Genomic DNA, 12,787 nt, shown 5'->3' with positions numbered 1-12,787 from the left:
TTCTCTGTAGCTGCTCCTGGGCTGTGGAATGCACTCCCGGCAGAAATTCGTAATTTGAGATCACCAATGGTTCCCCTGATTTTCAGGGTTTTTAGCTGTTTAATTGGTTTTATTGTGTTTTAATAGTGTGATTTTAATTGTTAATTTTTAAAATTGTTTTTATCATGCTGTAAACTGCCCTGAGTCAATTTGGAAGGGCAGTATACAAATCCAATCCAATCCAATCCAATCAATCAATCAATCAATCAATACTTGTTCCTAGTAAGCAGAGTAAACACTGGGTCCTCTGAGACCAGAGAGTAGGGATGTGCATGAATTGCATTTTGAGACTTGATTTGGAACACATCCCCTGCCCCTTTAAAATGGAGAAGAGCAGGTGCATACCTGTTCCTCCGCCACTCATTTCCACTTCCTGGATTGGCAGTGCTCCTCCCAGCTGTCTTCATGTGTTGGTGGTGCTCTCTCCCAGCTGCCCCCACATGATGCCGGCACATGGCCTCCATGCAAACAGAATACAACTGAACATGCCAAAGGCTGCTGCACAATCGCAGAGGCCATGTGCATGCTGGCATCATGTGGTGGCAACTGGGGGAGAGCGCCACCAGCACATGAAGATAGCTGGGAGGAGCACCACCAATTCAGGACATGGTGGAGAGTGACAGAGGAGCAGGTATGCACTTGCTCTCCTCCATATTAAAGGGGCAGGGGATGTGTTCTGAATTGCATCTCGAAACGCAATTTGTGCACATCCCTACTAGAGAGCAAGACAGGGGGAAACCTCAGTCCTTGTTTCTAAACATGGTTTGTGATTCTGAAATATTAATTCAACTATTTCCATATAACATGATAAGAATTCCTGATGTTATTGATAAAGATGTCCCAGAATAAGAGCAAGATGTCTACACACTGCATGTTATCCCAGAATCACAGGACGTTAGAGTTGGAAAAGGTCTTAGCAGCCTTCTAGTCCAACCCCCTTCTCAGTGTAGGAAACTGCCCTACCATCCCTGACAGATGGCTAGACAGCCTCTTTTTGAAAACCTTAAGCAAAGGAGCACCCGTAATGGGACAAAGCAGACTGTCCAACAGTTGTACAGTTTTCCTAATGACTAGCCTAAATCTGCTTCCTTGCAATTCCAACTCATTGGTTCTAGTCCTGCCTTCAGGAGCCCCTGAGAACAAGTCCACTCGCCCTCCTATGTGACAGCCCTTCAGATATTTGAAGATAGTGATGATATCCCTCCTTGGTCTTTCCCAGGCTAAATATATCCAGCTCCTTCATAGGTTTCTAGACTCCTCATTATCTTTGTTACCCTTCTCTGAACCCGTTCCAGTTTATCAACGTCCTCCTTAAAGTGCAGGGCCCAGAACTGGACACAGTCAGTATTCCAAATGAGAGCTGATCAGCACAAATTATACTGGAATAATTATTTTTCATGAGCTGGACACGATGCTTCTGTTAATGCTGTCTAAGATTGCAATAGCTTTTTTAGCAGCTGCATCACTACTGGCTCATGTTCAACTTGTGGTCCACTAAGACACCTGGATTCTTTTCACATGTACTGCAGCCAAACAGGTGTCTCCCCATCCTATACCTTCTGCATTTGGTTTTTCTTACCCAAATGCATGACTTTACATTTGTCTCTGTTGAACTTCATCTTGTTGGTTTTGGCCCAGTATTTGAGCCTGTCCAGATCAGACTGTATCTGGATTCTGTCTTCCAAGGTGTTTGCTATCGCCCCCACTTTTGTGTCATCTGTAGATTTGATAAACATCCCCTCTATTCTCTCAACTGTCATTTATGGAAATGTTGAACAGCACAGGGCCCAAGATAGGGCCCTGTGGCACTCCACTTGCTACCTTCCTCCAGGATGACATGGAGCCATTAATGAGTAGCCTTTGAGTATAGTTGTTCAACCAGCTATGAATTCACCTAACAGTTGCATCATCTACCCCACATTTTACCAACGTGTCAAGAAGGATATTATGAGACACTATCAAATGCTTTGCTAAAATCATAGGAACATAGGAAGCTGCCATATACTGAGTCAGACCATAGGTCCATCTAGCTCAGTATTGTCTACCCAGACTGGCAGTGGCTTCTCCAGGAGTCTCTCTCAGCCCTGTCTTGGAGATGCCAGGGAGGGAACTTGGAACCTTCAGCTCTTCCCAGAGCGGGTCCATCCCCTGAGGGGAATATCTTCCAGTGCTCACACATCAAGTCTCCCATTCATATGCATCCAGGGTGGACCCTGCTTAGCTAAGGGGACAAGTCATGCTTGCTGCCACACAGAGGCGTAACTATAGGGGGGGCAGGGGGGGCATGTGCCCCGGGCGCCATCTTTTCTGGTCACATGGGGGGCGCCGCCATGACCAATTTTTTTTTTTAAATTAAAAATTTTTGTTAATACAAATGTTTCCTGCTCAGTGCAGCAGCGCTGCAGCAGTCAAGGGAGCGCGTCAGTGCCCCCTTCCCCACGAGCGGTCCCTTCCGTGCCGCCTGCGCCCCCCCCATTGCTTTGCTGGCGCCTGGCGGCCAGTCAGTGGCCTGGCTTGGCGGCGGCGGCAGCGGGCGCTTGTGAGGAAAAACCTAAGTATAATGTAGTATGTTGGGGGGGCAACGGGGGGCACAGTGGGGGGGCGCCATTTCAGTGTTTGCCCCGGGCGCCGTTTTCCCTAGTTACGCCTCTGCTGCCACAAGACCAGATCTCCTCTCCATCAAGATACACTATGTCCACAGCATTCACATGATCAACTAAACTAGTAACTCTATCGAAAAAAGGCATGAAATTAGTCTGGTATTATTATTATTATTATTACATTTATATCCCGCTCTTCCTCCAAGGAGCCCAGAGCGGTGTACTACATACTTGAGTTTCTCTTTCACAACAACCCTGTGAAGTAGGTTAGGCTGAGAGAGAAGTGACTGGCCCAGAGTCACCCAGCAAGTCTCATGACTGAATGGGGATTTGAACTCGGGTCTCCCCGGTCCTAGTCCAGCACTCTTCTTCACAAATCCATGCACTGAAGGCAGGCGGCAGGGACGGCGGCGAAAGAGGTCTTCACTCAAGCCCGGCTAACTCACAAATGACACAGAGCAGGCAATTTCGGGCCTCTGCACACTGAAGCCTGGCAGGCAATTTTGGGGCTCTGTGACATTTGCGAGGTTAGCCGGGCTTGAGTGAGGACCTCTTTCGCCACCATCTCTGCTGCTTATGGGCAGCAAAAAGCTTAATCCACCGCACCCCGCCGCCGGCTCCTTGATATCCTGTGTTTAAGCAAATGAAATGTGAATTATGACATATGGAAGCAACAAATATTTTCACGGAATGACATCCAGACCAAACCTCTGTCAACATGCCAGAGTTTTTCATTGTGTAAGGAGGGAGGGGGCCATTTTTGACGATCCCTCCTTTCCTCTGTAACCACCTTTGCCTCCCAAAACTATCTCCTCTCAAGGACAAAGTTTTGGGAGACACAAATGGCTGCAGAGGGGAAAGGAGATAGCTGAAAATCACAGCTTGCACAATGGAAACCCTGTTGCTTTGACAAGGGTTTAGTCTGGATGTTGTTACAGACCAGGCCTGACTTATATACTAAATATGCTCATTGGCTAGTATACAAAATAGGTCTGGCTCATAAATAGTGTCACCAACGTGACCAAGTTCTTTTATATTAGTGACCACGTATGATCTGGACGCAAGGAAGAAAGGAGATCAAACCACTCAAAGATTCAATGGGCTTTATTGAGTATAAAAAGAATAACAACATAATCTAGCAAAGCAGAAAGCAGAACCCTCTATCAATATTAGCAACAGTATTTAAACAGAACATCCTAATCAGTATCAATATTCACCCGTGTGCCTAACTAACATATGTGTGTGCAATTAAATCTTCCTAGAGCCTAATACAGTTCAGATACAGACAGAAAAGAGGGGGAGGAAGGCTGAGGGCTGGCATGTTTTGGGGAGACTAGTAGAGGAAAAGAGGGGGGGAAGGAGAAGGGAGCAGGGAAAGGATGGAGGGACCCAAGGCTTGTAAAGGAGCAGCATATTTACCCAGGACCAGAGACTTCTCGTCAGCTGAAGAAGTGAGGCGCTTGGCTGAGACAGGAGTTGTTGCAGTGCTCAGATCACGGCAGCTTGGGCAGCATCATGGCTTGGGAGTCTTGACTTTCTCACTGCGCAGTAGAAGTCACAGACAGCCTCTGACTGTGGCAAAGTTCCTGCTTTGCCCCGCGGCTTAGCAGCAAACTCTGGGATCCTCGTGAGCAGCTTTTGCTGTAGGCAAAAGATTGCTAAACTCTCTGTCTAAAAGCCTCATTCTTATAGTGTATTTCTCTTCCTGGGTGTCCAAAAAGGTGACAACTTGCTGCTACCTTCTAAACAAAGTCTTAATTATTCAGGATATTGGCCAGTCCAGAGAGATCTCTGAATCTCATCTTCTGTAAACTCTGTGCTGAGAGCTGCAAATTGCATCTTCCCCCAAAAGGTGTTAAAATTCAGAGGAGTTAGTGAGAAAATTAGTTGTGAGACAGCAATTACATTATTTCTTGTATATCTCTACCTAGTGTTTTTCTTGTAATTGAAAACAAGAGAATATTTAACATATATGTGTCAGATGTCCAATACATTTGTAGCATCAGTGAGGTGAGATTAAAGTCTACAGACGGATCTCTGTATGCATTTGGCTATGTTGAACTTCCATGGAGAACAATACAGTTAATCACTGACAAGGATTTAACACTGACTTCTTGTTACAGGAAAGGGGGTGTGGGAATCAGCCCCCTGGCTCCTTCCACAGACACTTGGTAGTCAGTTGCATTTTTGCATATGAGTGGCCCAGGCCAAGCTTTGTGTTTCTTGCATATCCATTTTAACAACACAATGCTGGATCACCTCCTCCCTTCACAGAGCAGGGAGATCTAGTATGCCAGTTCACCTTAAGTTCAGGTACCATTTCATTTCTTAATATAAAATGAAATCAGACACAGGCCTATATTTCACATACTTCTGGCGTCCATAACAATGTTAACCAGGGTTTCACCCCTAATTTATTTTAAATTTAGCCCTCATTGTGTCTTCGCTCCACTCTGACCAACTGCACACTAATGCAGGTTTTACTTGGCTGCGTGGCTGTCTTCTAATTATGCTCGCTTCCAGCAGACATCACTGTCTCAAAAGATGCAAAGGGCATATGTAAAAGTCAGCTGTTCTTGCCTCACTGCATGCTTTCTTATCAGCAGCACACTGTCCCTAGACCCTGTGTGAGCTTCTCCTCCCACACAGAACATTCTGTGATATCGCAGCAGCTCAGCCCGTGTTTAGGAGGGCTCGAACTGCTGCCTTTCCCCACACCATTTTTGTCAGCACCCTCTCTCCTTCACCCATCCCATACCTGCTTGACATAGCCCAGTGGTAAGTGGCTGCTTTCAGTCCAAATTAAGAGGGGACTAAACAAGAGCTCTGGGGTCAATTTGGAATGAACCCCACATGTGCCTTAGAGAACATGGAACAGGTTATTCTAAAGCAGGCAAAAACCTTTTCATTCAACTAGGCATTTGGGGATTAAGAAAATGTGTCCTTCATATTTAATTTTAATGTATTTCTCTGCTTTATTTTGTGGTTTTAAAATAATTTTATTTTGTTTTCTGCCTTGGAGGCTCCTTGAACCAAAAAACGGGCTCAGTAAACAAAGTCATTAAATAATAGCTGATTTTTGTCATAGATTATTTTTTTTCCTTTTGCATGTAATATTAGGCCAGCATAAACAATCAGCCAGATATTAGAAGCAGTAATATCAGCCGGACAAGTACAATGCTAAAACCCGCAATCCAGGAGGAGGAGAAGAAAGCTGAGACTGCTAAATCAAGACTGGAACGCAGAGAACAGCTAAAAAAATCCAACACCCTTCCTACATCAGTGACAGGTACTATGATTGTAATTTTCTCTTATGATTATAACCACCTTGTAATTTATCAGAGTTTTGCTAAGTTTGCAGCTTCTTGATTGACACACACTGCATTTGCAAATACAAATTTTCAGAATCCTGTTTGTTTCATAAAGATGAATTGAATGTGTCTTTAATTGTGCTGGCATGGGCTTTTGAGGCTTTCCAAATACTTTCCAAAGGAGTAAGTTGGCTATGAAAATCACCGAGTCACTACCCAATATGCTATCACTGTGTGCCCATGGGCGCTTGCTAAAATGTTGATCTGTAGTGTCCTGCAAAGTGATGAGCAGAATTTTATCAAAACTTTTATTTATTTATTTATTTTTAATTCTGAGGAAGGGGTCAAATGCTCCTCACCACTAGGCAGGACATTATAGAAAGGGTCAGTTTGTCAAGGGGTTCCATCAGTCTTGGTAAGCAATAAACTGTGATCATTCTTCTGTATCAGCTACTTTTCACAGTGGTTGGTTTGCAGTGACTGAACTATCTACGCCCCATGGGTTCAATATACAAGCAAGCAAGATAGACAGATACAACAAAACAACAAATATTTATATACTGCTTTTCAACAGAAGTTTCCAAAGTGGTTTACATAGAGAATTGATCCATGTCCCCAAAGGGCTCGCTCTCTCTCGCTCTCTCTCTCTCTCTCTCTCTCTCTCTCACACACACACACACACACACACACACACACACGATACCAGCAGCAGTCACTGGAGGTACTGTGCCGGGTGTAGGTAGGGCCAGTTTCCCTCCACCTGCTATTGTATTTATTTATTTACTGTATTTGTTTATCAAATTTGTACACCGCCCCAAACAAGAGAATCGCCACGTTTAAAAGGTGACTCTTTGCCCTGTTAGCAGGGGTAGATGCTGGCATGACCATTCCTACATTACAAATCACTCAGGTTGTTCTCACACAAACCCTAACCCAGGCTAGGAAAGCCCAGCCTGTGTTAGTACTTGGCTTTTTAACCTGGCTGTTAACTGGGGTTGAAGGCTCAAGTGAGCCCTTAACCTGGGTTCTGGGATCGTGTGTTCACTGAGGTTGTGTTCAGCCCCTGTGGACATAGAGACGGGTGCCTAGAATGCTCGTCTCCTGGGGGAATCCATGATGCACGGAGCATTGTGGAATATCTGGAGGCTGGGACACGTTGTCCGGGCTTCTGGAGCTCTGCACTGAACCACACAGAGTGCAATGCTCCTCGTCTGAGAGCATTCCAGCAATCATTCCAGCAATTGTCTGGAGGGAAAGTGAGTTGGACCCACCCGCTGCCCCGCTCCAGTAATGTGAATTGCCCCACTATGTCATACAAAAGTGTGCAGTTGTGCATATGAAAATGTTGTGTGTAAAGTAGCTCCAGCAATTGATTCATCAAGGTAGTAAGACCTCTTTGCAAGTAACTTTCCTCTCTTGGATCTTTTTTCAAGGCCTACAAAATATGTGACCCTAGTCAAATGTGTCGCATCTGTCACTGATGGTGGCCTGCTAGCTGTTTTGATAGCTTGCAGAGAAAAGTACTATTTAAACAACTTCCCTGAGCAAACCTGAGCACTTAGATTTCTTAGTGAGACATTGCAAATAAATCCACAAAAATAACTAACCTGTTTTATATATTATATGAAAAGAAATACTAGTTGGCCCGGGCACATTGCATCTGTGCCCCTAGTTTGGCCTGGCTGCCTGTCAGCCGCTGGCCAGCCGCCTCCTCCTCCAGTCAGCCGGTGCGGCTCCGCCGGCCGGCCGGCCACCTCCTCCTGCCAGCTTGGCTCTGCTGGCCAGCCACCTCCTCCCGCTGGCCCGTTTTCCCCCGCTTGCCCGCCTTCTCCTCCAGTCAACTGGCTCGGGTCCGCCGGCCACCCCCTCCTGCCAGTGAGGCTCTGCCGGCCACTGCCTCCTCCCACCAGCCAGCCACCTCTGTCCGCCAGCGTGGCTCCGCCCGCTGCCTCCACCCGTCAGTCGCCTCCTCCCGCCAGTGTGGCTCCACCGACAGGCCGGCTGCCTCCTCCCACAAGCCGCCATTGCTATTTTCTGTCCTGCTCGCGAACTCTCATGAAAGTTCCTCCGCCACTCATGTGAGAGTTCCGCCATGCATTCCTTAGAAGGGCACATCTAAGAGAATTAAATATACAGAAGATTATATTAGCCTGTCATGTTCATCATTTGTGGCACATCATCAATGATCTGAAAGAATTATTTCCAGTTTTAAAATGCTTCCTGGTCTGGTCACTACAGGCAACTGCCTATAGATCAGCCTGCCTTTGTAGGAGTAGTGGCACCCTCTATGCGTGAGATTTGTTGTGGCTGAAAAAATCTGATGGTTGCTTTTCTTTCCATTTCTGTGCACTCAACAAGTAGCAAAATTCTTCTTGAACAGATATCTACAAATCTACTTACCAGCTCGCCAGTGGTGAGTGCCCCAGCCAGTGGTGTTCTTACCCCTGGACTTTGGGGCTGAAGTCCAGGGCTTCTACACTCCCTGAGGGCCCTCAAATCCTCTTTAGGCTGTCCTGAGTGGTGTGGTTGCTGCTGGCTCGTACTACACTGGGTGGCTGAGCGTGATTGTGATCTGTGCTGGGTGCAGGAGAGAGTTCCAACTCTCTCTTACCATCTCCATATCCCAATGCAAATTACTGAAGACCTGCTTCTATCCCAAGACTTTTGCCTGTGTGCCGGAAAACGATCTGAGGAAAGAGAGGGTGGTGACCACAGATAATGGTTGTCTAGTGAGCTAATACTAAATTTGTGGATCTCTGCTCTTGAGATACTTCCCCCCACCTCAGTTGACAGGTATGTGCCTGGATACAATGCTGGCAGATGGTTGAGAAAGCTGTTACCCTAATTAATAATGTACTGGCATAATAAAGATGTGCTTCCCTTTACCACATTCCAACTATTAAGGCTCTTGATTGTACTAATTACTGCTTCTTCTGTGCAACTTTTAAAGACAGTTTTTTTAAAGCTCAGAGACAGGTGAGAAAGACAAGAGGGGGCAATGAATGAGTTTTATTTCATGGAAGGATAGCACACAATAGGAGGCCTGAGTAAAAGATTGTATGCACACTGTATTATGCACTGTTGCACAGGTAAGGATGGAAAATAAATGTAAACTAGCCGACCTGGCGCAGAGCATCTGCGCCCCTTGTTCTCCCTGTCTCCAGTTCATTCTCCCCCCCCCACCACCACCAGTTTGTTCTACCTCCACGGCTGGCTGGCCAGGCCACCACTTCCCCTCCACGGGCGGCCGCTGCTTCCCCTCCTCCGCCCCCTGCCTGGTGCTCCTGCCTTTTGGCTGGCAAGCGGACTGGAGAGGGAGGCTGCGCTGCTCTCTCCGCTACCTGCCTGCCGCCATCATCTCTCCCCCCACCCCAGCACTCTTGCTTTTTGGCCCACCCACCATCGTCCCCTCCCCTCCATTGCCAACTTCTTCCGCCTGCCCATCACCATTCAATCCCTGCCACCGTTGCTCCCCCCGCCGCCAACCAGGTGGTCAGCCCACCTTTTTCTTCCCTCCTGCCCGTACCCGTGGCTATCCAGCAGTTCTCTGAACTTTCACGAGAGCTGCCAAGAATGGGATTAGCCATGGGTACGTCTTAGATAATTAAATATATAGAAGATAGTCTTCTTATTATAGTAACCATAACTTTAAGAGCAGTGTGTGGTTGTGAAGGGGAATAAATGAAAAATACTGTCATCCACTCTTACTTCATATATTCCACGGCTGAGCATTGTCACTGAAAACAGATACCAGAGCTGCTGAGTTAGGTACTGTAGTTCCAATTGTCTCCATTTGGAAGTGATCTTGCTGAGAGAGAAATTAAAAAACCCATAGATATGCTTGCATTTTTAATGTTAACAATTTGTGCAGCTTTCTGCTTTTCTCAATACAAGCCGACTCCGCACAGAGCATTTGTTCGCTCTTTGGGGCCGGGTACCCCCCCCCCCCGCCGGTTCCACTGCCGCCTGGCCTTGATCCTTTGTGTCCGGGCCTGCCAGGCCCGTTGCCGCTGCTTGCTGGCCTCCTCTCCCCCACCCTCTTGCCCAGGCTGCCGGTCTCGCCTCGGCTGCCCAGGCCCGCCGTCCCCGCCTCACCTCGGCCGCCCGGGCCCGCCGTCCCCGCTTCACCTCGGCCGCCTGGGCCCGCCGCCGCCGGCTGGTCTCCTCCGGCGGGCGACCCGCCGTTGCTGCTGCTCTCCTCGGCGGCCGGCCCGCCGGGCTCCCCGGCCATGGCCGCCACCGCCGCTGGTCTCCTCCGGCGGGCCTCCTCTCCCCCACCCTCTTGCCCAGGCTGCCGGTCTCGCCTCGGCTGCCTGGGCCCACCGTCCCCGCCTCACCTCGGCCGCCCGGGCCCGCCGCCACCGGCTGGTCTCCTCCGGCGGGCGACCCGCCGTTGCTGCCGCTCTCCTCGGCAGCCGGCCCGCCGGGCTCCCCGGCCATGGCCGCCACCGCCGCTGGTCTCCTCCGGCGGGTGGCCCGCCAGTGCTGCCACTCTCCTCGGCGGCCGGGCCCGCCTGGCTTCCCGGCCATGGCCGCCACCGCCGCTGATCTCCTGGGTGCGCCTTACCCAATCATGCGCCCCCGCAGCCCAGCCAATCAGCTGGGCTGCCAGGACGCACGTTCGAAAGGCACACCCAGGAGAATTATATATATAGATAATGCTATTCAGCCAGTCATTTGCTCCTATCCAAAACACATGATGGGCAGAATCAGGAAAGAGGGATTCTACATTCCCCACCTTACAAGAGGGCGGGTGGGCTGGAGAGTCTTCAGGTTTTCTCAGGGATCTTGAATCCAGGAGAGAGTTGACTACACAAACTGGATCACTGGATGTGTGGGATTTCCTCCCCCATCTTCCATCCTCAGTAATTCCTTGGACAAGATGAGAGTCATCCATTTTTGGAAACCTGGTTACACATGCAGCTCACCCCTTACTCTTATATGTGTTTTTCCTTTAATGTTTGTGCAATAGGAGTCTTCATTGCCTCCTAGCAAAAATAGAGATTGCTTCCAGAGACAATAACAGTGACCTAATTTCACCTTGGTGTCTGTTTTCAGTGCCAGAGCCCTCATAAGGACAGAAGAAAAATGCTAATTTGAATATTTTGACATATTTGCAGTGATGGTGATTATGATGTCTTTAAGATGATACATTTTTAAAAATACATTAAAATACGAGAATGCTACTAAAATGATAAATTATCATTATAAAGTATAAAAATGATAGTACACCCTATTTTAGCATGTATACTTATTTTTACTAAGGCCAAAGAAAAATGATTAGATTATACTATGGCCTGTAATTTTCAGGTGATGTATATTTGGAGCACATAACTGAAATGAAAACCCCAAGCTTATTTCGAAAGGTGGGAGTTTAACTTCCCTAAAAACAGTGCTTTGTGTTAACAATGTTAATCTTCAAATGGCAGATACATCAGCATCTTTTAAGAAGATGGTAATTTAAAATGATTGAAATCTGGTTTGACTATTCATTCTTTTTGATTTAAAGCACAGACTGGGATTTCTTGGATATAACCTCCTTATAGATTATATCTATGTATATCTATAACTTTCTATATTCATACACACATACTAATGTTAGACATGATTGTTTACAAAAAATCAGCCTATTCTGGAATGTTTGCATCTAAAGCATCAGCAATTTGTGCCATGAGGAAATTGATGTTTCAGAACTGCTGTTAAGCCTTTGAAGTCTACCAATCTTCAAAATGTTTTAATGTCAGCTTCTGCAGGCTTAGAGAATTCCTACTGGTAAAAAAATGGGTCAGAGAAATTCAAGACTAATCATGGTTTCTCATAAAAGCACAGCCTGTCCTCTATAGGCCTTTAAGAGTTCTGTTTTTCAAGGTTATGGATGGCTTTAAGGAATTGATAGGGAAAGCAGCGGTGGGATGGGGGTCTGTGCAGGAATAAAAGTACAATGGAAAAAGAAATTTTGGTTTTACCTGGTGAATTTTTAGCCTACTTTCCTTAAGGTGATCTTATGAGATCACCCGGCATTGTGTGTTTCCGTATGTGTCCCCCTGTCAACTCTGTAATGCCTGGATCAATATGAACCAAATTGGGTACAGTTGTATAGACACATAGGGACATCTCAACAGCATTGCATGTGATGATGTCATCCACCCCGATTCAAGATAGCACATATATAAACGTTTGATGCACAAGTGAGCTAACTTGTGAAATGCCTAATCAATTTGAACCAAATTTGCCAAAGCTGTAGGGACACATAAGGACTCAATGGCATAGTTTTTATGAAGACATCCACCCCAATTCAAGATGGCAGACATGTGAACATTTGAGGTGCAAGTGGGCTAACTTGTGGATCGCCTAAACACTTTGGACAAAATTTGGTGCAGTTGTAGTGAGTGACACAAAGGGACACCTCAATGGCATACTTTGTGATGATGACATCCACCCCAATTAAAGATGGCAAACATGTGAATGCTTGAGTGCAATTCAGCTAACTTGTGACCTAATTTGAACCAAATTTGAAACATTGAGACATAACTTAGCTAACCTATGAACCACCTAACTAATTTGGACCAAATTTGATACAGCTTTAGGGACACATAGGAATAGCTCAAGGGCATAGCTTGTAATGATGTCATCCACCCCAATTCAAAGTGGTGGAGGCATGAATGTTTGAGATGCAAGTGGACTAACTTGTAGACTGTCTAACCGATTTGAATCAAATTTGCTACAGTTGTAGTGAGTGACACATAGGGACCACTGTTATCTCTAAGGTGTGTGTGTGTATGCACACACAAAATTTCAGCCATCCGCACAGCTGTTTCTAGCAGCCACAATGTCTCA

The 12,787-nt window shown here is 46.7% G+C and overlaps 1 protein-coding gene across 10 annotated transcripts in view; it reads left to right on the top strand.

Annotated features, from left to right (window-relative positions):
• CRACD (capping protein inhibiting regulator of actin dynamics) overlaps positions 1 to 12,787 on the top strand; it is a 198,926-nt gene that overhangs the window by 175,955 nt on the left and 10,184 nt on the right. For all 10 annotated transcript variants that reach the window (XM_053253709.1, XM_053253706.1, XM_053253707.1 and 7 more), the window contains one exon: positions 5,760 to 5,928. In XM_053253709.1, the coding sequence (XP_053109684.1) occupies positions 5,760 to 5,928 (169 nt within the window). The remainder of the gene's footprint in view (positions 1 to 5,759; positions 5,929 to 12,787) is intronic.

Source organism: Hemicordylus capensis, chromosome 5, assembly GCF_027244095.1.
Source record: "Hemicordylus capensis ecotype Gifberg chromosome 5, rHemCap1.1.pri, whole genome shotgun sequence".
Lineage (NCBI taxonomy): Eukaryota > Metazoa > Chordata > Lepidosauria > Squamata > Cordylidae > Hemicordylus > Hemicordylus capensis.
This window is presented reverse-complemented; position numbering and strand designations above follow the sequence as displayed.